At 38.5% G+C, this 25,443-nt stretch overlaps 1 protein-coding gene across 1 annotated transcript; it reads left to right on the forward strand.

The window, feature by feature from the left end:
* The first annotated feature begins 1,634 nt into the window (after positions 1–1,634).
* LOC132378663 (leukocyte elastase inhibitor-like) lies at positions 1,635–23,840 on the forward strand. The gene is made up of 7 exons (XM_059945768.1): positions 1,635–1,662; positions 3,238–3,413; positions 7,869–8,006; positions 9,672–9,789; positions 12,776–12,918; positions 13,010–13,177; positions 22,990–23,840. The coding sequence occupies exons 2-7, from the start codon at positions 3,246–3,248 to the stop codon at positions 23,470–23,472; spliced, it is 1,218 nt and encodes a 405-aa protein (XP_059801751.1). The 5' UTR covers positions 1,635–1,662; positions 3,238–3,245; the 3' UTR covers positions 23,473–23,840.
* The last annotated feature ends 1,603 nt before the right edge of the window (positions 23,841–25,443 follow it).

The raw sequence follows: 25,443 nt of genomic DNA on the forward strand, positions 1-25,443 counted from the left end.
GGGAGGAAACCAGAGCCCCCGTTGAAAACTCACACAATTCATGGAGCAGAAGTTCAGGCTCCTTATGGAACAGTTCTGATTTTCAACTCTGAACTTCAGAACACCTTGATCTGTAAAAGCATTGTGCTAATTGCTATGCGTGGCACCTATTGTTTACTGGAACAGATCGGAGGCTGAGGATCCAGCAGTGGGACTAATTTGCCAACTATCCAAAGTCATTCCAATATCTGCAACCAGTCTAGTAAACCACCACTGCATTCCTGTGGCAAGAACATACTTCCTCAGGTACAGAGACAAACTGCATACAAAACTCCAGACAGAATCTCAGCAACGCTCTGTGCTCCTGTATTCTAATCCTTTACAAAACACCTTTGTTTTTTTACACCTGAACATTTACTTTCAGCACACAACATTTTGGAGAAACTCTGGAAATCAGGCAGTAAAGCTTTAGGCTGAGACCGTTCTTCAGCACTGGAAAGGAAAGCGGCAGAAGCTAGAATGAGAATGTGGGGGGAGGCGGGAGGGAATTCAAACTAGCAGGTCATAGTTGAACCCAGGTGAGAATTAAGGTAGGTGGGGGAGGGTCATGAAGTGAGAAGGTGGGAGGTTATGCGTGGATGAGGCAAAGGGCTGAAGAAACATTGTGACAGGAGCAATGAGAGGACCACAGAAGGGGAAGGAGGAGGAACACCAGAGGGAAATGATTGGCATGTGAGGAGAAAAGAAGGGCTTAGAGGGGAGCTAGAAAGGAGAATGGGGGAGGGGGAGAAAGAGAAGAAAAAGGAGATAGAAGTTACCACAAGTTGAAGTTCATGCCATCAGGTTGGAGACTCCACAGATAGAATACAAGGTGTTGCTCCTCCAACCCGAGAGAAAGCTATGGACCAACTTATTGACAAGGAAATCCTGCCCAGAGCTGTGCCCCAATCTATGTCAGGTCTGAAACGGAGCAGAACTGAATCCTTAATCAGCGCTATTGTAAAGTGTCAGACTAACCACTATACTGCCGGAGCCCTTGCTTGATTACAAGAGACATGGATATGTGCAGATTGACGACATCTTGTGTCCGTGGTATGGGATATCAAGAACAACAGAGCATACATTTAAGGTGGGAGAAAGGAGTGTAAGGGGATCTGAGAAGAAAGTCCGTTAGCCAGGAAGTAGTTAATACCTGGAACACATTGCTGGAGGTGGTGGTGAAATCAGGTACAACTACAAAAGACATTCAGAGATTTAAATAGGCAAGGTATCAAAGGATACACTCGAATATCTCCAGATGAGTTAATGTAAACGGACACTAATATTTGCATAAAAGAGTTGGGCTGAAAGACCCATTTCATGCTACACAAATCTACAACTCTAACATGGGCAGACGGGATAGTCATTCTAAATACAAAGACAAGCCTGAATGCTTGTTATGATTTTATTGTCTTGTCTTGTCTTTACATGTCCGACTAATGTGACTTGCAAACTAGTCAGGAAGTTAGCGAACCAAGAAGATAGTGCTTCTCTATAAATTTGGGTCCCATTGATCACCTGTCAGCTGCTTCCATCAAGGACGGCCCCTTGAAACGACAGTACTTAAAAACAAATCCAAAAGCGAGGAGCTATCCAGAACCAGGAGCAGATTCAAATCTCGCCAACAGATTATTGAAAATACAGGTAAAAGAAGTCAAACGGTGGCAGTCATCCTACGAATAGTAAACAGGGCCGAGGTTGCTAGAGATGGTATTGCAGTAGGTAATAATAACCGCGAAACAAGCAGAAAAAGCAATCAAATCAATGCTAATGGTGGCGCCCAAAAAGTGTTTTGTCTGTCCACGGGTTTGCATGTTAATCTTGCTATGTTTACGACGCAAAATGATATCTTTGGATTTCCATTTTTGCAGGAGCGTATCACTTTCAGGACTCGGGATTCGGAGTGAGGCCGGGAGTTTAAAAGAGGCTAATCTCACTGTATGCAGTGCAGTTTCTCTTTACAGGACTCAGGACATGGAGTGAGTGCAGGATGGTTTGAGATGACTGTCGCTACTTGCCTGAGAACAGCTTCTGTCTTTTAATGGAGTTTAGCAATCCACCTTAAAGGTGCCCTACTGCCACCAACTAGGCAGTGCTTTCCCAATATCACCTAACAAAACATGAAACTGAATCCAGTATCATTAAATGCACCTGGAGTTTAGCGCTCCTTAAAGTAGCGCTGAACGGAGCGGATTCCTTGTCAGCCCGAGAAGAGAAGCAGCGACCCGGAGTGCTCTCTCCTCTTCTCCAGCCTATAAAACTCCCAGACCGCGTTTACTCAGAACATCACCCAAGTGTTGTTCTCTAAACCTCGACTCCCAATCCTTGTCGTGATTAAGAAAGTGTGTGGGGGGGGGGGGGGGGAGTGGAAGAGGAAATACATAGGGACAACAATATTCCAATATCGATTCACTAGCCCAAAACGACTGTCACGGAAATGGGAAGACCTGGTGACGGGTTAGGTCATTTGCGCAATTCACAACCTATACAATCCAAGTGAAGATGCAGGGATAAGGCTCCTGACGAATTGGAAACCAGCTGTAGCCAAAAACCTGTATCATTCACTCCTCCTCGGCCGTTCACGTTAAACAATACGTCACTCCCTCTTTGGTGCCCATTTCAAACCAGCCGGCGGGGCCTCTTCAATTACTGCATCTCACCCTTCCTCTCCACCTTCAGTCTCTTCCTCCAGCCAGCTCCCAGTCATCCTGAAATCGAACATTCTTTGTCTCCATCCGACAAAAAGACACTCTTAATTCATCTAATCACCTTCTTCACTTCACAGAAATGTAAGAGGCAAGTCAATAGTTAATACGCGATTGACTAATTAACTAATCAGCAGCTAATAAAAGAAGTTTGCGTCAAGCAGAGCAGCTGTTGTGTGGGCCAGGGCCTGCTATGAGAGAAGGAACTTTGAAGATAAGTCTCGTGTAGCTATAGTGCGCGTGTTAAAGGGCATTTTGTCAAATGCATAATCACTGACCTGAAACATTGCTTCTTTCCAGATGCTGCCTGAACTGTTTTTATTTCTGACTTCCAAAAGTATTATGTTAAAAACATTTTTCAAATTCCCTACCCTCCAGAAGTTTATCAAATGGTTATTATTTCTCCTCAGACATATGTCTATAAGTTCAATAACTGTCAGATAATTATGAAATTAAATGTATCATTATTTCAATATTTTGTCACGAATTTGCTTCTGAGCATTTTCTTTTCTAGATTTTCCAATGGATGCTCTGAGTACTGCAAATGCCAGCTTTGCCTTTGATCTCTACGCAAAGATAACAGAGAAAAAAATTTATGAGAACATATTTCTGTCTCCATTGAGCGTCTCAGTTGCTTTGGGCATGGTGTATCTTGGAGCAAGAGGCAACACTGCGGATCAAATAGCCAAGGTGAGTGAGAGGTGATGGATGGCAAAAATATCGTGTCAAAGGATAAATTTTACGTGGTCGAGAGATTTGTACTTGTACACAGTATTATCTGGTCACTCTGTACACTCGATTTGAATTTTTAGAGACAGAATGCTGTCAACTTGAAACAACCCACCCTGGATTTGAAAGAAATTTCTAGTCCCTTATTGTTGCCGGCTGAATCTTCAAATTGTCTGTCAGTAACATAAAAGGGCTGGAATAATTCAAGAAAATGCCTCACTACCAATTTCTCGAGGATCATGAAGGATAGGCAAAAAATGCAGCCTGGACCGGAAACCACTCATTCCAAAAAAATTAATCAAAACTACGTTAAATAGACTCCCTGAAAATTTTGAATTGGTCTTCATTTGTTTGGGGTTATCAGTTTGTTCATTTACAGATTATTTCAAAATATTGCTCTAATTTAATTGTAATAGCACTGTAGTATTTTATTTACAAGAACTGATGGCCTGGGCTTTCGAGGCAACAGTTTAGCCGCAAGTCTGCTGCAAGCTTATTTCCACCCCAACCCCAAGAGGATAAGGAACAGACAACCTACTGGAAGACTTGGGTAGAGGAACATCTGGGGGATGAACAGACTTGTCAACTTTTTGGGTTGAAACTGTGCAGCAGAGTTTTGGCAGGAAACATCAGCTCCTTTCCTGCCATAAATGCAGCTCAGTCTAATGAGTTCCTCTAGCAGGTTGTCTGTTGCTCCAAACTCCAGCATCTGTGCTTGTTTGTCCCCATTTTTTTTCATAAATTTAATATCACTTGCTTGTTCTGCTATATCAACTTGAAATGCAATGTTTCTCTCCCCACAAATGTTGCTTGGCCTCGTTGAGTTGCTTCAGCAAATTCCAATTTCAAAATCTCAACACTTTCAACGTTGCTTTCAAAATATTACATTATTGACTGCCTTGCAACTAAACCTGTCATTTTAAAATTTCTCACACAACCACTTCAAATCTATTGTGCTCCTAGCCCAAATAGTAGAATTTAGAATGTGTTAAAGATGCAATATTCTCCAATAAGAGAATTGGAGATTTTCTCTTATTTTCTTCTTATATTCTGTAGTAATAATGCATAACTTCATAGAGCCATAGAACATTACAGCAGAGAAATGGGCCTTTTGGCACTTCTTGGCTGTGCTGAACCATTTTTCTGCCTAGTCCCACTGACCTGCACCTGGACCATATCCCTCCATACACCTCTCATCCACGTATCCGTCCAAGTTTTTCTTAAATGTTAAAAGTGTGCCCGCATTTACTACCTCATCTGGCAGCTCATTCCACACTCTGTGTGAGGAAGCCCCCTCCCATATTCCCTTTAATCACCTTGGATTAAACATCAGAAATAATTGTCACTAAAACAGAAAAGTTCTACTTTCTTTCAAATGGAAAATGTTGTTTAGCCTCAATCTCAGTTGTATTCCTTACGACGTCCAGTATCAATCATTTGATGAAATTCAAATCAATCAACTAGTGCTTGTAATTTAAATTAATGGAATACCAGTATGTTCATCTTAGATGGCAAAGTCATATAGCACTAACTGGAGAAAATATTCAGATACTGGAAATCAAAATAACGCACACTATGTTTGAGGAACTCAGCAGGCCAGATAGCATCTATAGAAAAGAGGAAACAGTTGACGTCTCGGCCTGAAACGTCATCTGTTTGCTCTTTTCAAAAGATATATAGCAACTTGTTACATGCCCCATCAGCATTCTTTTCTACTCAAATCAATGGATTTGATGCTACTACAAGAATATATCTGTAAGGGCAGTTATAGTACTGATGTGCCCCCTCCTGCAATCATCAAGCTGACATCATACAGCTATTTCATGTAACTTTGCAAACTTTAAATGCTTGCACTGCTGATCCACCAAATTAGCCGAAACCACAGATTAACATTTCACCTGTGGTTTGCATTAAATTCAGCCAGATATGCCGGGGTGGGGGGGGGGGAGAGATCCAATATCCCATGATTTGAATAACCTGTATTTCCTTCATTTATGTACTTTATAGGGTGTAGAATTGACACGGGCAGTTGCCAATCCAGTTTGGTTGAAAGAAAATTTTGTTCAGCAAATAATGCAATATTTTCAGGTGTGACTAGAAATGTGAATGCTATGTGGTTCTGCAAAAGGGTGTTGTGCAATAAAATGATTCAGAATATGCAAGAACCAAAAAATCCTAAATCTTAGCAACACACACATAAAATGTTGGAGGAACTCAGCAGGCCAGGCAGCGTCTATGGAAAAGAGTACATTTGACATTTCGACCCGTCAGAGGACCTAAATCCTAAATCTTATTGTTTCTGACCAGGTGATGTACAAATTTATTATGACAGTGTCACCAACATGAAACTGTCGACTTACGACGTGTATCTTAAATGTAATTTTTTAATATTCTGCATCTCTCCACTTACTGAATGAAGTGGCCAGTTGATCACCGTTCATTACTTATGCAACTTTCCTCTTGCAGGGAACTTAATCTAATTTTCACCCCATTTTCAAATTGAACACCAAGTAGTTGGACAAAGTTAAAAGATGATAAAGTTCAATGAGAGCAAGTTATTTAACAGAATGCAAACGATACGGAGGCAAAAAAAAAAGTTTTATTCAGTAAGGTGCAGGATAATTACATTTGTTAATATATCACTGCACACAAAGAGCAACAAAATTAAGTAAGAGACATATGAACTGAATATAACAAGCTGAAAGGACACCAGATAGTTTGGGAGTCAGGATGTGGTCTTGTTACTAAACCAACAACGCAAGTTTGTAAGGAATAATTTTCTGGGGCCCTGGAACTTGAGCTAGAAAAATATGCTTGCAAACTTCCATCGGACTCTTGAATCAGTGGGGATAAATTAACTGAACTTCTCTTGCCTCATCACTGAACTGTTCCTTCAACCTATGGACTCGCCCTTGGGGACTCTTCATCTCATGTTCTCTATTTATTGTTTGTTCATTTAATTTTATTTGCACAGTTTTTTGTCTTTTTCACAGTGGTCATTTGTCCGCCCTGTTGTGTTGGTCTTTTACTGATTATTATGGTTCTTGAATTTACTGAGTATGCCCACAAGAAAACAAATTTCTGGGTTCCATATGGTGATCAGTACTTTGATAATAAATTTTATGTTAATCAATGCAACGGGGGGGGGGGGGGGTCAACATTTGAAAATGGAATAGGACTGAAGTTCCGCCAGTTATAGTAGTTAATGTCTGAGACAAAGGAATCGGAGTCGTCCATTCACCCCTCAGCCCTTCATGCTGCTCAATTCATGGAGTGACTTAATTTTATTCCTATCATTGTTTCCATCCTCAAAGCCTCCGGCATTGGGAGGAGTAAAAGTAGGCGAAAGATGGAAAATGGCCCATCGCAAAGACAGCAAATTCTGTGTATTGGTACTGAAAATTAAAGTGATGTCTTAGAAAATCCTTGCCAAGATTGATTTGCAATAGTTAAATATACCACCCTCATCTGCATAGCAAAGGGAAATGCAGAGAGTGGAGAACAGGCGTTGGTATTCTTGTGGATTAGCAATTGTGCCAGACATGCAGGAGAAGACTAGACACTTGAATGCCAATGAAGAATTAACTTGAAAAGGAACTTACTGGAGTTTTGAGCCATTGGAACAGATTTTGAACAGGAGACAGCTGTCTCATTCAGATATGGTGGGTTAGAAATTTTTTCGTCCATAAAATCCAGGAAGAACCTTCACATTCACATGCTGTAAAAGGTAGTATGTAAAAGGTGCCTGAAGCAACGAGCAATATGTGAACACTTTCTGAACTCGGTGGCTTTGCATTATTAGTGTCATCTGAAATCGTGCTGAGATGCTGGAGAGCTCTGCTGATTTCAGTGACTGCTGAAAGGATATTGAGGACATTCAGAGTAAGTGAGAGGACAAATTGGATATTTCCCCTCTCACTTTACAAGTCCCCTCATCCTATAATTTCCCTTGCCTGATAGCTTCAAATAAACACCAATATTCTGCTCCCTCCCCTCACCATAACACTACCGTGTCTTTAACAGTTTGGGATGTGCCGGCATGACCTACAGAATACAGAGGAAGTAAATAGCCAGTCATGACGATCCACTAATTGTTATGCAGGAGAAATTTTGAGAGATAGAAAAGAACATATCGTCAGAATATTAAATATGAGATATTTAAAGCAAATATCATTGCAATGAATTAATTCCACAATCCATTTACCATGGTTGTCATAGGGACCACCAAGTTCATGCACTTTAGCAACGGTGCTGAGGCTCCTTTATTTCATCACCAGCTTTACCTGTCAACTTAACTTTCTAGACCAAGAGTAGCAGGTTAATGGGAGCACCACATACCACCTGTCCTGTCTTGCCAATGTGTATCATAACTGCTACCTTGTTATTTGACTCTCATTGTAAATGTTTTCATAACAGGTTCTCCATTTTGACAAAGAGCTTGATGTCCATGCAGGATTTAAGGAACTAATGGCTAATATCAACGAACCTGCCGCTTCTTATCTCTTAAGACTGGCCAATCGTATTTATGGAGAGAAAACATTCAACATTCTGCAAGTAAGATCAAATAGGGGGCAACTGTTGGATCTACTGTTTGCCTTGTTACGTACCCCATAACTGGGTGTCTAACCAGCAGAGAAAGAAGAATCTGTTGGAGTCTGGTGGTACCAAACTAAAGGTGTTTCTTAATAAAAATAAGCAAAACCATATCAATAATGCAAATATACATATAAAACAAGTTAGCAGTAATAAACCTAAAAGTGTAGGAATAATAATAATCAATAATAAACAAGCTCTGTCGATGTCTAGGGGTAAATAAATTGTCATAGAAAAGTATAAAGTTCAGTTCATGAGTGCTGAGGTAGTTATGCTTGTTGAGTTGTAATCGTTGGGGAGAGAGAGAGCGAGCAAGCGATTAAGCAGTTGCAGTCAGCAAACCTTCCTGTTGCCTTTTGATTCCATTGCACCGTTGTTATGATGGTCATTCAGCTGTGACCCCTCCATCCTTCTGCTGGACCGTTCTTCTGTGGTGGACTCGTCACTCTGGCATGAGTGGACATGCACCCAAGCCCCCACCGGCCCTGCTTTTACACTGAAAGCTTTACTGACCGACCTCCTGGTTCAGTCTTCGAAGCCCCCACCTTTCTAGTGGGTTCCAACACTCAATCAGCGTCCACTGGCGTGTCTGGAGGGTGGTTCTCCAGACCTGTCTTTTTATTCCTACTAACGGTGACTCAGCTAACCATCAATCCTGAATGCCTGTGTCTATCAAACCAGCCCACTTTTGCAGTCCACTGAGGAATGTTAATGAGCAAAATAGTAGAAGATAAATAACCCTTGCAGAAGTCATAATACAGTAAATCAACAGTCTTTTTCCCCTCTCTTATCTGTAACAGATGTTCTTGCATGTTTTCCATCTCTCTCTCTCTCTCTCTCATGAGCCGCATAGCAACAGCAATAGTTTGTGGTTCTCGGGAGGTTGGGAATGGTTAACTCTGTACCCCATTGTCCATCAGGTCTGTTCATCACTCATAACAGCCTTTAAAAGCATATGGTTAATGCATGAATTCAACTAATTAATTCAAATATAGAATTTTCCTGTTCTATTTCTCTACTCTGTAGTTGCTAACTTGGTAATGTTGAAAATCTCCTTGAGAACAGGATGGAAGTTTATGCATATACTAGATTTCAAATCAATCCGATTAAATTAATTATCAAAAAACCAGCGCATGTTGGTGTTTGGTGAGCATGGTACCGTGGTCCAATAGAAGGCAATAGTCAATTTAAAACAAATACAAATATTAACTGAGGTTATGAACATGTGCACATATTCCTTAACATAATGCAGAAGTGCACACATTCTCCACTAAAAGCTCTTTAAATGCATAAGAATCATTTGTAAGATTGACAAACTTGTACTTCTCCTGTTGCCCTCTTATGCGGAAAGAAACTTCATACCACTCTGTGTATAATGCTTTTGCTGACTGGTGGCGTAGTGGCATCAGCGCCAGACATCAGAGCAAAGACTCCCGGGTTCGAATCCAGCTGGCTCCCTTGCACGCTTTCTGGGTTGAGCATCGAGCTATCAACTCGGCCTTGTAAAAACAAGAAAGCCTGCTAAAACAACGCCATCACGATGGCGTCCCGATGACTCCACTCGAAGTTAAGGGGCTATCTTCTCTTCTTCATGTATAATGCTTTGGTTTTTTTAATGTTCTGCAGGAATTTCAAAGCTCCAGCTTGAAATACTATGAGGCAGAAACGGCTGCAGTCAGTTTTGTAAAACAACCAAATGCTGTCAGGAATGAAATCAATACTTATGTAGAAAATAAGACTGAAGGTAAGATCCATTTTATGGTTTAATACTATGTTCTCCACTCTTCAGTCACCATTGATCAATGATCATCAACATCAATTGTAATCCTAATTTGCTGTATGAACACAATTTAAATTACAACTGATGGTTAAACAAGTACTGAAAGGGTTTTTTTTCCCATTTTGTCCATTCTGTAGATTATTTTATTGCTGTCTTCTGGCATTAAAGTATTACTTCAATGAGACTTCAGTTAGCCATGTAAATGTGTACGGGTGACATAAGTTAATTGGTTAAACTCTGCTAATTAATGATATTAAAATTGGGTGAAGCAAAGGCTGGTAGGTAAGAGGTGGGAATGGATGAGGAAAGTATAAGGTGGAGAGGTAAACATGTTTTGAGAACACCAGGACTGTGGATATCGGAAAATGAAAAATTCAATGTTCATACCATAAAGTTGTAAGCTCCCTAAGTAGAACAAGATGTTCTTCCCGTTTGTTTTTAGCCTCTTCATAAAAATGATTTGGATGGTGAGGGCAGGTTGGTAGAGGTCATGTTTTACTGCTGTTTAGTATAAGGCCTATTAACATAAGTTTCACTGAGCGATTGCCATCGGTTTACTGCAGCTCAATGACCGAGATTAACTTCAATTTGACTAATTTCCCATTCATCAAGTAGATCTGCTCCATTCCAGTGGGAGCTTATTGGAAGTGAGCTCCAAAATTGCATGGGGAAAGACTGATGAAAGTGTTGAAGCAATGACTTGGCCCAGCTTGACACCAGTCTGTACTGGGACTAGATCTATGGGGAACCCCAGTGTGGATTCGCAGCTTGTATCCCACCATGTATATGTAAAATGGGGAAAGATTTTTAAGGGCAGCCAAGCATGAACTGAATGTTCCACAGTCCCTGTTGGTTAAAAGTAAAATGTCTTAAAAGGTGAACAAACAGTCATGTAAACTGATGTAAGAAACTAGAAGAGTGGGGAAGCTTATAAAACCCAAAAGAAGGCAATTCAAGAATAAGGAGAAGAATTTTAAAAAAATGAAATATGAAGGTAAGCTCTCCAATAATAAAGGAATACTAAAAGTATTTTCAGAAATATAGAATAAATGAGGCAAAAGTGGAAATCGAGCTGATGGAAAATGAAGTTGGAGTGTCAGTAATAGTGAACAAAGAGGATGGCACAGCGCTGTAGTGGTTAGCACAACGCTTTACAGTGCCAGTGATCCAGATCCAATTCCCATGCAGCCTATAAGGGGTTAAGGCTTTCTCCCTGTAACTGCATGGGTTTCCTCCAGATGCTCTGGCTTCCCCCCACAGTCCAAAGACATACCGGTTGGTAGGTTAAATGGTCATTGTAAACTGTCCCGTGATTAGGCCAGGGATAAATTGGGCAATTGCTGGGTAGTGTGGTTCAAAGGGCTGGGAAGTCCTGTTCCACACTGTATTTCAATAAATAAAAAAGAATGCCAGAAGTATTTTCATAAATATAGAGGAAAAGAGGCAAGAATGGATATTGATGGAAAATGATGCTGGAAAGATAGGGAACAAAGGAATGGTGGACAAACTGTATAAGTACTTTGATTCAGTCTTCACTGTGGAAGACACCAGCAGAATGGCAGAAATTTGAGTGTCAGGGAGCAGAAGTGAGTGTAGTTCCTAACACAAAGGAGAAGGTGCACTGGAAGCTGAAAAGTCTGAACCGAGGCAAGTCACTGGGACCAGATAGACTACACCATGGGGTTCTGAAAGAGGTGGCTGGAAAGATTGTGGAGGCATTAGTAATGATCTTGCAAGAATCACTAGATTCTGGAATGGTTCCAAGAGTACTGGAAAATTGCAAAGGTCCCACCACCTTTTTGGAAGGGAGGCAGGAGATTATAGGCCAGTTAGCCTGACTTCAGTGGTTGGTAAACTGTTATAATCCATTAAGGATGAAGTTTCGGGATACTTGGAGGCGAACTCAAGTCATGGTTTCCTAAAGGGGAAATCTTGCCTAACAAATCTATTGGAATTCTTTGGGTAAATAACAGGCACGATAGACAAAGGAAAGTCAGTGGATGTTTTTTACTAGGATTTTCACAGGACTCTGGTAAGGTGCCACACAAGAGGCTTCCATGGTATTATAGGAAAGGTAGCAATATGGACAGAAGATTTGCTTACTGGTAGAAGGCAGATTGCCAATACAACACGAGTCTAACTCAAGATCAAGGCTTTCTAAGATGGTCCTCAAACCCAGTTCAAAGCTCATGGTCTTTCTAGCAGCACTATTCCATACCTTAGAGTCATGGTCCAGGTTTGCTTCAAAATGGATAAATAACCAATATGCAAAACACTACAAACAATGCAAATACACAAATAAATAAATGGATAAGCAATAAATATCGAGAATGTGAAATGAAGAGTCTTTGAAAGTGGGTTGATAGATTGTGGGCATAGTTCAGCAGTGGGTCCTTTGGTTCAAGAGCCTAATGGATGAGGGTAATAATGGTTCCAGCATCTTCTGGTGTGGGTCTTGAGGCACCTGTACCTCCTTTCTGATGGTAGTAGCAAGAAGTGCATGGCCTGTGTGGTGGGGGTCCTTGATGATGGATGCTGCTTTCCTCTGACAGTGCTCCATGTAGATATGCTCAATAGTGGGTTGGGTTTTATCCATGATGGACTGGTACATACCACTACATTTTGTAGGTTTGTCTGTCCAAGAGAATTGGTGTTTCCAAACCAGGCTGTGATGCAACCAGTCAATATACTCTTCACCATGCATCTATAGAAGTTCGACAGATTTCAGATGTGCTGTATCTTCATAAGCTTCCAAGAAATTAGAGGTTCTGCCATGTTTTCTTTGTAATGGCCGTTCTGTGCTGGAACTAGGACAGATGCTCTGGAAGGGTAACACTGAGGAATTTTAAGTTTCTGACCCTCTCCACCTCTGATTTTCCCCACCCCCCCCAATCAGGACTAGCTAATGGACCTTGAGTTTGTAATCTATCATTTGTGATTTATCATTTAGGTAAAATCAAAGATTTACTGTCAGAGAGTGCGATCACTTCAAACACAGTTCTTGTTCTTGTAAATGCCATCTACTTTAAAGGAAAATGGAACCACAGATTTCAAGAAGAAAACACGTATGTAACAACGTTCAAGATGAACAAGGTGTGTTCATTTATAAAGCATTTACCTGCAATATTTTACACTTCTTGTACTGTCACATTCATACTGATGTTAATTATTACTTTCTTCTTAGAAAAAGTCCACGTCAGTAAATATGATGCACCAGGAGGGAAATTTTAACTTTGCTTATATTGATGAATTCAAAACCAAAGTTCTTGAGCTTCCTTATGAAAAGAAGGATCTGAGTATGTTCATCTTTCTGCCCAATGACATCAGTGACAACTCAACTGGATTGGAAAAGGTAACTTAAAGATTAAAGAAGGTTAGCATTGTCACATATATCGAAACAAAGTGAAATGCATAGTTTACATCAAAACAGATCAGTGAGGATTGTGCAGAGCAGCTTGCCAGTGTCGCCACGGTGGTGACACCATCATAGCATGCCCACTGCTCACTAACCTTAATCGTACACCTTTGGAATGTGGGCAGCACAGTTGCGTAGTGGTTAGCACAACACTATTACAGCTCGGGACGCTGGAATTCAGAGTTCATTTCCAAAATCATAATAAGGAATCTGTACATCCTCCCTGTGGAATGCACAAGCTTTCCCCCAGTTCTCCAGTTACCTCCCACAGTCTAAAGACTTACTGGGTAGGTTAATTGGGCATTGTAAATTGTCTCGTGATTAGTTTAGGATTAAATCGGGATTATCAGGGGTTGCTGGGTGGCGCGGTTCTAAGGGCTAGAAGAACCTACTCCATTCCATATTGCTAAATAAATAAATATACAAAAGATTATAGAAATATGAGTGCACCTCTCATCTCTAACTGAACTCCAGTTACCCTTGTACCTTTCAAACTAATAGTTAACAAAGCTATTTGTCTCAAATTTAAAATTATCATTAGCCATCAATTATAACTTGTGGAAGTGTGTTCTAAATATATACTGTTGTCTTCAGTTGGAATGTTTTCAAACTTCTGAAAACTATAGAACTTTTGAATGGTGCCTCCTAGTTTTGATCTCTATTAATCAAAATAATTTTCTCCATTAAATTCTAAATATCAGGAAGTGATTGCATAATTTCTTTGAGGTGTCTCTGGATCATTTTGGAAAATACATATGCAATATCTCAAGAACAAGACATTTCCCTGAATATCTCATGTTCAGAAACAGTTGATTTTTTTTGTGTTATCTAACTGGGGTTGAATAACACTTCGTTTCTAATCGGTGGATTCTTAACATGTTGTAATGCTGAAGTACGTTCATGGGTTTAGTGAGTGAGACAGAAAACTGACTGCAAATATTTATTCATTTATTTACAAACAGCAAAAAATTTGACCAAATATTTAGTCCCCCCCCCCATTTACATGAACTAAATGCTCAATAGATAGTTAGATAAAAGTGCACACAGAGTACACCTTCCCAAAGGTTCTGTGTAGTGTGCTTTAGAGACAAAGGAAGACAGAACAAATCTCTCACTTATGTCCTATGCTTTACACCCCTGAGATGCTTGAAGTTGGAATGCAGGTACCATGGTACAAAAGCCAACCAATGAGAAGAGTGGCTGCACTTCTTAAACTCATGAATCACAATCGACACAACGAAAACATCTTTCAACTGGCAAATCAGCCAGATCCCCACACTACAATCGTGTATTTAAGAATCTGAAGTCAAATAGCCCTTTTGAATTTTTTTTCCGTAGGCCTGAATATTTGAGCTTGAGGGAAATTTTGAGAGAAGTACATGGACTAGCAATATCCAAATCCAACTTCAAATTGCAATCAGATTCTTAATGTGAGGGTCACACACATCTGGATATTAATCCAGGTGCATATATTTATGGAGAACATCAAGATGTTCAATGTCAATTGCTGGTGGTACAAACATTGTCATCAGTAGCTCAATATGTTTTTAGGCATTCATCTGCAGATAGTGCCAAGCAATCAAAGCAAGGCAGGTTATTGACCAGACGGATTAGAGTTAAGAGGCTGTTCTTAGTCCACACAAGGAAAGCTGTGTCGAAAGGCATGTTCTCACCTTTCTAGGTCCTTTGGTGTTCACTCCCATTCTAAACTCTTTAAATCACTTTGTTTTGGCTCTGCTGACTTGACCACCATTCCAGACTCTTTCCTGCACCCTGTCTAGTGGAATGTCCCATTTGCCCACCATCTGATCATGACCAGCATGATCTTTGATCCAATTTCATCAAGACCACTGGACCAGTATGTTCTTCAGTATTTATAGGATTCCTTGATGTAGAAATTCTAACGTGTACTGCAATTTCTCTGTGCTCAACGTGCGTGTGTGTGTGTATATTATATTAAAAAAAAGTTCTGTTTTCTGCATAGTTTGTGATGTAGATGTTCCTTTTGGGTTCTTGGCTCATATGAGGCACTTTATACATAGAGGCATCTGATCATGTTTAGTGAGATTCAAACACATGGCACCAGGTGTATGGATGGAATTTCCACAAAGTTCATCTGCACATACATGATCCACAGAGGCTGTGGGGCTCCTGTGCAGGGACAGGTCTTTTCAATAAATGTGAACTCTGATGTGACAAAATTAAAGAGGAACCTTGTGGAGCACTCAGTCCTTGACATCTCGTGGTGAGATGTATACTTTCATTTAAGGACATCACTCAAAGAAGCTCACTCAATGGTCAAACGCATCCCTTCACCTCATCACCCTATCTTACTCCCCATTCCTCTCCCCACAACTCATCAATTTTTTTTAACCAAAAGACATAACTTCATACTTTGTAATTGAAGATTGGTGGTATGTGGCACCACATGTTGAGGGGGGACTTGATAGAGGTATTTAAAATTATGAGGGGGATAGACAGAGTTGAAATGGATAGGCTTTTTCCATTGAGAGTAGGGGAGATTCAAACAAGAGGACATGAGTTGAGAGTTAGGGGACAAAATTTTAGGGGTAACACGAGGGGGAACTTTTTTATTCGGGTAGCTGTGTGGAACGAGCTTCCAGTAGAAGTGGTAGAGACAGGTTTGATATTGTCATTTAAAGTAAAATTGGATCGGTATATGGACAGAAAAGGAATGGAGGGTTATGGGCTGAGTGCGGGTCGGCGGGACTAGGTGAGAGTAAGTGTTCGGCATGGACTAGAAGGGCCGAAATGGCCTGTTTCCGTGCTGAAATTGTTATATGTTTGAGGCAAGTTTTGGAGGCCCTGAACGTTTTCATATTTGGATTTAAACACTGATGCTTCAGGTGGTGAAGAAATTAGCCAATAGCCTATGTCTGATTGTGACCTTCAACCCTTAAACACTAAATTATACTATATACGACACAGATTATTCCCAGTTCTATCTTCTTTTACGGTGTCCGCATAGCGGTTTGTACCAGTGAGATACAAAATGGCGTTGCTTTCCCACCTGATGGACCAGCATGTCTTTCATGAGCACATCTTAGTTTTAAAAAAAATGCCAGATATGGAGACAGAATTTAATCTAAAGTTTTATCCTTGGTTTTCGTGCTTTCTTTCAATGTCCATGGTCACCTAATGGTGGATGTGTAACATCAAAATCCCAATGAGTTGTCTATGAACAGGGACATTATAACAGATGATCTCATTCCAAGTCAAAGTCTGAGGCAAGAACTCAATTTTCCTCCAGATGACACTGACATTATGATGGAGGCCCTTAACCACAGATAGCACAGCTTGTTGAATTAACATGATGCAAAAGATGTATATCAACTTAAGGAACATCCTTACAACAGAAACTTTGATGGGTGATAATAGACCAGGAATGGAAGCATGAAGTAAATTATCCTTAGAGATTTTTCAGAGTAACGTGTACACAAACTGTTGGAGGAACTCTACAGGTCAGGCAGCATCTCAGGACAGTAATTAAAAAGATGACCTTTCTGGTTAAGAGAGACCCTTCATCTGCAAGAAGGGCCTCTGCCCAATATGGCCACCCTTTATTCTTCTCTACAGATGCTGCCTGACCTGCTGAGTTCTTTTTTTTTTAAATTAATTTATTAAATTTTTAGAAAATTACAAAGAATAAATGTAATGATAAAATAGTAAGAAAGAGAAAAAATAATATTATCCCTCCCCCCCTTAACCCTTGTCTAAAGAAAAAGAAAAAAAAGAAAGAAGAGAAAGATTGCCTGGATATCGGAGGAACCCCACATGCTCCATGGTGTTCAAAAGAATTTTTTTTATTTTTACTTTCCCCAATTACTTTATAATTTTATCTTCAAAGGACCTATGTATTTAATCCTATCTTTTGTAGGTATGGGAGCCAAATTTTCAAAAATATACCATATTCATTTCTTAGATTTTATGTAATTTTTCAAGTGGAATACAACTATATATTTCATTATTCCAATGATCCATAGTTAAATATAAATCAGATTTCCAAGTAACTGCGATAACTTTTTTGGCTACTGCCAATGCAATTTTTATAAATTTTTTCTGATACTTATTCAATTTAAGTTTCGGTATTGTCCCTTCAATGTCTCCTAATAAAAATAATATTGGACTATGTGGGAGTTGTACTCCAGTAATTAGTTCCAATAAAAGTCTTAGACTTATCCAAAATGATTGAATTTTAAAACAAGACCAAGTAGAATGTAAAAATGTACCAATTTCTTGATTACATCGAAAACATTGTTCAGACATATTTGAATTTAATCTATTTATTTTCTGTGGTGTTATATATAATTGATGTAGAAAATTATATTGTACTAATCTAAGTCGAACATTTATTGTATTTATCATACTATCAGAACATAATCTTGACCAGCTTTTTCCATCAATTTTAATATTCAAATCAGATTCCCATTTTGTCTTGATTTATGAATTCCTGATTTAATTGTCTGTTTTTGAATCAAATTGTACATACAGGATGTAAATTTTTTAATTTTTCCTTTCTGAATTAATATTTCTATTTCACTAGGTTTTGGCATTAACATTATTTGACCCAGCTTTTCTTGTAAATAAGCCTTTTATTGAAAATAACAGAAAAGAGTGTTTGATATTTTATATTTATTTTTTAATTGATCAAACGACATCAATATACCTCCAAAACAATCACCTATATATTTAATCCCCTTTTGGAACCAATTATGTAAAAGTTTATTATCCATTGTAAAAGGAATAAGCCTATTTTGAATTAAAGTTCTTTTTGCTAATAAAGATTTCTTTATCTCATCGCCCATATTTACCTTATTCCATAAATCAATCAAGTGTCTTAATATAAGAGATACTTTTTTTTCCTGTATCCATTTGGATTCCCATTTATATATAAAATCTTCTGGTATGTTTTCTCCTATCTTATCTAATTCTATTCTAATCCATGCCAGTTTTTCTTCATCAAAAAAAGACGCAATAAATCTAAGTTGATTTGCTTTATAATAATTCTTAAAATTTGGGAGTTGTAACCCTCCTAAATCAAATTTACATGTCAATTTTTCCAATGATATTCTTGACATCTTTCTTTTCCAAAGAAATTTCCTTACATTTATTCAGTTCTTGAAAAAACTTCTGAGGCAATTGTATGGGTAAAGTTTGGAATGAATATTGCAATCTAGGAAATTATTCATTTTTACAGCATTAACTCTACCTATTAATGTTATTGGTAACGAATCCATTTATCGAGATCCTCTTTTGTTTTTTAATAATGGCAAATAATTTTGTTTTATATTAATTTTTTACATCATTATCAACTCTAACACCTAAATATTTTAACCCATTTATTGACCATCGAAATTGAGTTACTAATCGACATTGATTGTAATTCCCTTTGGTAAGGGGTAAAATTTCACTTTTATCCCAATTTACTTTATACCCTGATACTTTCCCATATTCTTCCAATCTAAAAGATAGTCTTTGCAAAGATTGCAATGGGTTTGTTAAATAAATCAAAGCATCATCAGCAAATAAATTAATCTTCTATTCTTCTTGATTAACTCTGAAGCCCCCAATGTCTGAATCTGTTCTAATTAATTCAGCTAATGGTTCTATTGCCAATACAAATAAAGCAGGTGATAATGGACAGCCTTGTTTAATTGATCTCGTTAAGCAAAATGGTGTTGAAATCTTGCCATTTGTAACTACTTTAGTTTGAGGATTAGTATTTAAGGTTTTAATCCATTGTATAAAAGATTTTCCTAACTCGTATTTTTCCAATACCTTAAATAAAAAATCCCATTCCAATCTATCAAATGCTTTTTCTGCATCCAAAGCAACTGCCACACTCATTTCCTCTTTTTTTGTGCCAGATGAATTATACTAAGTAACTGAGTTATATTATCCATTAATTGTCTGTTTTTAATAAAACCTGTTTGATCCATACATATTAATTTTGGTAAATATTTAGATATTCTATTAGATAAAATTTTTGCTATTTTATAATCTGTATTCAACAAAGAAATAGGCCTATATGATGTTGGTTTTAAAGGATCTCTATCTTTTTTATGGCAATACAGTTATGATCACTGTTAAAAAAGATTGTGGGAGTTTATGCATTCTTTCCACTTGATATATTAATTCCATAAAAGGTGGAATTAATAAATCTTCAATTTTTTATAAAATTCAGGAGGAAAGCCATCTTCTCCTGGGGATTTATTACTCTGAAGTGATCCGAAAGCTCCTTCAACCTCTTTTAATGTAAAGGGCATATCTAATCCTTTCTGTTCTTCCAAATTTAATTTTGGAAGGGTTATTTGTGATATAAAAAAGTTATCTATCTCAGCAATCTTATTTTGTGATTCTGATTGATATAGTTCAGTATAAAATTTTTTTAAAGTTTCATTAATTTCTAAAGGTTTATAAGTAACCTTATTTGCACTTGTTCTAATTGTTTTAGAAGCCTGTTCTGTTTTCAGCTGTCAAGCCAGAATCTAATGTGATCTTTCACCTAGTTCATAATATTTCTGTTTAGTTCTCATAATTACTTTTTCTGTATGATATATCTGGAGTGTATTGTAATTTTTCATTAACAAGTTGTCTTTGTTTTTCTTCTGTCATATCTTTGAGATTCTTTTTCTAACTTTATATCTTTTTCCAATTGATCTATTTCTGCCATGTATTCCTTCTTAATTTTAGATGTATAACTTATAATCTGACCCCTTAAATATGCTTTCATTGCTTCCCATAATACAATTTTATCCTCAGCTGAATGTAAATTTGTATCCAAAAAAAAACTGAATGTTTTTCCATAAAATCACAAAAATCTTGACGTCTTAATAAAATTGAATTAAATCTCCATCTATAGATCAATTCCTCCTTATCCATCATTATCATTGTCATTATCAAGGGGGAATGATCGGACAGTGTTCTTGCTTTCTATTCCACACTTCTCAATCTATCCTGAATATTTTTTGATAAAACTTATTCAAGGATTGATTTTTTTTATTATGTCAATTTGAATAAAATGAATAGTCTCTTTCTCTTGGATTAATTTTTCTCCATTTATCAATCAGGTTTAAATCTTTCATTAATGATAGTTTTATTACTTTTGATTTTGTAGCGAGTTTAGTTGACCTATCCAAAACTGGATCTAAACAAAAATTAAAGTCTCCACCTATTAATATTTTTATCATGTGCATCAGCCAAGTTAAAAAAAAAACTTCTTGTATGAATTTTGCAACATTTTCATTTGGTGCATAAATGTTCATAAGAGTCCATAATTCTGAAAAAAATGTGACAATGTATAATCACATATCTCCCCACAGAATCAATTACTACATTTTGTATTTTAATTGGTAAAGTTTTATTAACCAAAATTGCAACTCCTCTCGATTTTGAATTAAATGAAGCTGCAATGACATTTCCAACCCAATCCCTCTTTAATTTCTTATGTTCTGTTTCTGTTAAATGTGTTTCTTGTAGAAAAGCTATATCTCCTTTCATTTTCTTAATATATGTTAAAACTCTTTCTTTTCACAGGTCCATTAAGTCCATTAACATTAAAACTTTAAAAATTAAGTAAATTAATCATTCAAAATATCTTGGGAACTCTTTAAAATCCTCCATGTTGCTATGAGTCTCTCCCCAACCATCCAGGCAAAAAAGAAGAAAAATAGAAGAAAGATAACTATTCTATATAAAAAAAAACAAAATACCCCCCACTAATGTTGTGAATAAAAGGAAACACAACATTACCCCCCCCCATTTTATGGGTAATGGCAATCGCCATGATTGTACACGTGAAACTCGCAGCCATCGATCAGGAGCTCCTTCAGCTCCCCCGCAAAAAAAAAAGAAAGAAAATATATTAGTGAAGAAAAAAAAAAGAAAATAATTAATGTCTCTACTCCCAGTTAATACTCCTCAACTATATTTTTCTTATTCCTTATAAATGTCCGTCAAGTCCAACCTTATTTCAGTCTTCATCATTAGTCCACTTCATTTCTATAATTCTTTACTCCCCCTCGTGGATTCTGGTAGTTCTTGTACAAATTTCTCCGCTTTCCAGTAGTCAACGAAAAATCTTCTTTCTTCATTATCCAGGAAAATTATCAATTTTGCTGGGTAGCTCAATAAAAATTCATAGCCCTTTTCCCATAAAGATTTTTTCATTGGATTAAATTCCTTCCGCCTCTTCAGAAGATTGTAACTTACGTCTGGATTAAAAAAAAACTCTTTTCCCTTCTATCATCAATGGCCCATTTCTCTTTTTAGCACCTTGAGTAGCTGCCTTCAAGATCATTTCTTTATCTTGGTACCTTAAGCATTATATCAAAATTGATCTTGGATTTTGATCTTGCTGAGGTTTTGGTCTTAAAGCTCCATGTGCTCTTTCAATTTCAATTACTTGACTTTCTTCTTTCATTTCCAAAATTTACGGTATCCATTCTTGGCAGAATTTTATTGCATTTTCTCCCTCTGTACCTTCTATAAGACCAACAATTTTAATATTATTTCATTTACTAGAGTTTTCAAGTGCAACTATTTTTTCCAACATCCGTTTTCTTTCTGTTGTCCAGGCAAGATTATTGTCTTCTATCTTATCTATTCTTTCAGTGTTTTCTTCCATTTTTACTTCCATCTCTTTAACTTTATTATCCATCTTCTTTTGTTTTTCCACCACATTATCGAGTGTAATCTGCATTCGTCTTCTATCTGTTCTTATAGCTTTTAATTCATTCATCATATAAATCAGGATATCTCTTATGTCTCCTTTAATCTCCTCCTTTTCCTCTTCTTCTTCATCTGTGTTTCCCAAAGAATCTGATTCCACTTCCAATTCACTTCCAGCCATAGTTTGGGATTTGTAGTTTTGTTGATATGTTCATACATACTTGTTTCTTCGTGCATGCGTTGTTCTTGCCATTTCTTCTTGGAGACCGCCGACATTGCTGCAACTTCCTGTCCCACACCATCAGAAGTGCCATGCACTTCGCCGGGAGGAGATCCAACTTGAGTCTGAGGGTTTGCCGAGACGGTTAGGTCTTTTTCCCCACCGATTCGCGCAGTCTTCGAAGTAGTAGCTTTCTTCTATTTCGATTTATGAGCCATATCTAAAAATAATCCTGAGTTGCTTATAAATAGTTTCTAGTAGGTATTTGTTAACTCTTCACTTAAACCCTATTTCATTACTTTTTACGAGGGAGCTGGATTCCCAATGTCTCGAGCCTACATCATCATGTGACACCCCCACCTGCTGAGTTCGTCCAATATTTTGCATTAGCCTCTATTTCCATCTTGTGTCCAGAGATTTGCAGAATTTGATGTGACTCGGAGGGATACTAACTTCACCCTTTACCTGTTCCATCAATCCCATGCCAGCTTCTCACATCAATCCCCCTCCCCCAGTCTCACCCACCTTCCCCCTCCCCCAGTCTCGCCTATCAGCTGCCAGCTTGTAGTCTTTCCTCTCCACTTTCTGCTTTTTTTCTGGCTTTCTCCTCCTTCCTTTCCTGTCATGATGAAGAGTCCCCAGCCCAACTATTCAACTGTTCATACTCCTCCATTGGTGTTGCCTGACCGGTTGAGTTCCTCCAGCATTTTCTGGATGTTACTCTGGTTTTTCAGCATCTGCAATTGCTCCAAATTGTACAGTATAATAGTAAGATATCTTGTTCTAACAATTCAGTCCAATAAACAATTTTGTTCATTTCTGTTCCCTTTTTGAACAGCTTGAAAAGGCACTTGCAAACAAGACTCTGCTCAAATCGATTAAGCTGGGAACTATGGAGGAAATAAATCTTGCTGTTCATCTACCCAGATTTAAAATAGAGGACCAGTTTAATCTTGAACGTGAACTTCCAGGAATGGGAATGATAGATGCCTTTGATCCATCAAAGGCCAATCTCTCTGGCATGTTTGAGAAAAATCTCTCTCTGTCAATGGTTATTCATAAATCCTTCGTGGAAGTTAATGAAGAGGGGACTGAAGCAGCTGCAGCCACAGCAGTAACAATGAAACGCAACACTTCTGTACCAAAAACTTTTATAGCAGATCATCCCTTCATGTTTTTCATCAAACACAACAAAACACAAAACATTTTGTTCATTGGCCGATACTGTTACCCAATGGTTGATGCTGCGGAAAATCGGGACACAGGCAACATGACACAGCAGATCCAAAGCCAGATAAAGCAGGTCCAAAGCCAGACATAGATACAGCAAGAGCAGGAAAGAGCCAGTTACTGCTTCAAGTAAATAATTGCATTACGCCACACTAGGGAATACCTCAGTTGCCAATTTGTGAATGGAGGCAATCTGGTATTGGGCTCATTTTAATGTACCTTAGGATGATGCATTTAAAATATCCTCTTGCTGGTGACTGCTGTATATTCGTAGTTTCTTTGGGAATTTAGTTCTAAGCTCACTTCTAAGGTGAATAACTTTCTGCATGTTTTGCTTTCACTATTTTGATGATTAAAAATGGTACGCTTGGACTATCACGAATATGAATTGCAGAACATTATTTTGTTCAGTAACTCAAATTAAGAAATTGAAAAAAATTACAGCTCTAAGATTTTGGAACTACTTTGGAAAATATTCAATCATAATTGAATAAAAGAATTGAATTTAATAATAAAGTGAATATTGTGGATTTTATTCTAGCTACACATTAGGATATATTTTTCCAGATACATCCCATGCACAATATCTGCACCAAAGCAGCCTGTCGTATTTCTCTATAGAATTGGCTCACAGTAGAACTACCCAAAGCACCTGTCCATGAGCTTGGCAGACATGTAGGTTTCCACAAATAAAACAAAGTGTAATGCTTTATTTTTAATGAAACCTGTAACACATTTTATTGAACTCCAAAACCTATACAACCAAAGTACGGTAAGAATCTTTTACGTAACGACATCCTCAAGTCAGACCAGCCTCCTAAAGTGAAACCCCAACTCAATGTCGGTGGTTGTGAATTATGTACTTCTCTCTCAGTTATGTTAACCCCCTTCTTTCCACCCCCCCCCCCAAGAATTCACTAAAACTTACATTGTGAGCCTGTCTGAAGCTCAGATAAGCTGCCTGGCTCAGGTCCTGTGTCCATAGGTGGAAGAACCAGCAGGTGCCTCTGGCTTGTCCAGAAGTGCATTAACACACTCACCGTCATATTTGTGACAACAGAGGGGCATAGCAGTGAAATACTTCACTGCCTTTGTAAGGTGATCTGCCAAAATACATTCAGGTTTAACCATCTTAACCATGATAAAAGTCTTTTCTCCCCTTTCCAAACCACGGAAAAGGCCATCATAAGGGGCCCAAGGGGATGTTGGTGTGCGCCATGGCAGACGTAAACAAACCAGTTGGAGTGTAGATCAACAGGTCCCCAAGAGTGCTGTACACCCTGATAAGAGTAGGAAGAGGTGAAAAAGAGTTGCATTTACTGAGAAGGGTGGAATGCTCTTGAGAGGCTGACCAGGTGATCACAGCATCAGGAATGAAATCACCTGGCACTTGTAATGGCTGCCTATATACCAACTCAGCCATGGACAACTGCGGGTCCTCCTCTACAGCAGTTCTAAGCCCCAGCAGTACCCATGGGAGACAATCACGCCAATGCTCATCTCTTGAGGAAGCTCTCAGAGCAGCCTTCAAGGAGTGGTGAAACCGTTCACATAGGCCATTGGACTACAGGTGATATGCTGTGGTGTGGTGTATCCTAATGCCGAGGTTCTGGGCCATCACAACCCAGAGGTCTGAAATGAATTAGGGACCACAGTCAGAGGAAATATCAGATGGGGTGCCAAACCGAGAAACGCAGGTGCTGAGCAAAGTCCAAGCCCATCTGTGGCCATCATCGATGCTACAGGAACAACCTCTGGCCACCCAGTGGTACGGTCCACCATGGTAAAAAGGTGCGTCAAACCATGGAGGGGGGAGGGGACTAACAAGGTACACATTGACATGGTCAAACCGTCACTCAGTGGCCTCAAAAGGTATCAATGGTGCCATACATGATGGTTAATTTTTGCCTTTTGGCACTTCACACAAACTGCAGTCCAATCACACAAGTCCTTTCTGAGGCTGTGCTAAACATACTTTAGTGCAGCCAGTTTCTATGAGGCCTTCTGGCCCGGATGCAAGAGGCCAGGGAGGGAATCAAAACCTGTCCAACTCCAGTTTGAC

The sequence above is a fragment of the Hypanus sabinus genome, chromosome 20 (genome assembly GCF_030144855.1).
Source record: "Hypanus sabinus isolate sHypSab1 chromosome 20, sHypSab1.hap1, whole genome shotgun sequence".
NCBI lineage: Eukaryota > Metazoa > Chordata > Chondrichthyes > Myliobatiformes > Dasyatidae > Hypanus > Hypanus sabinus.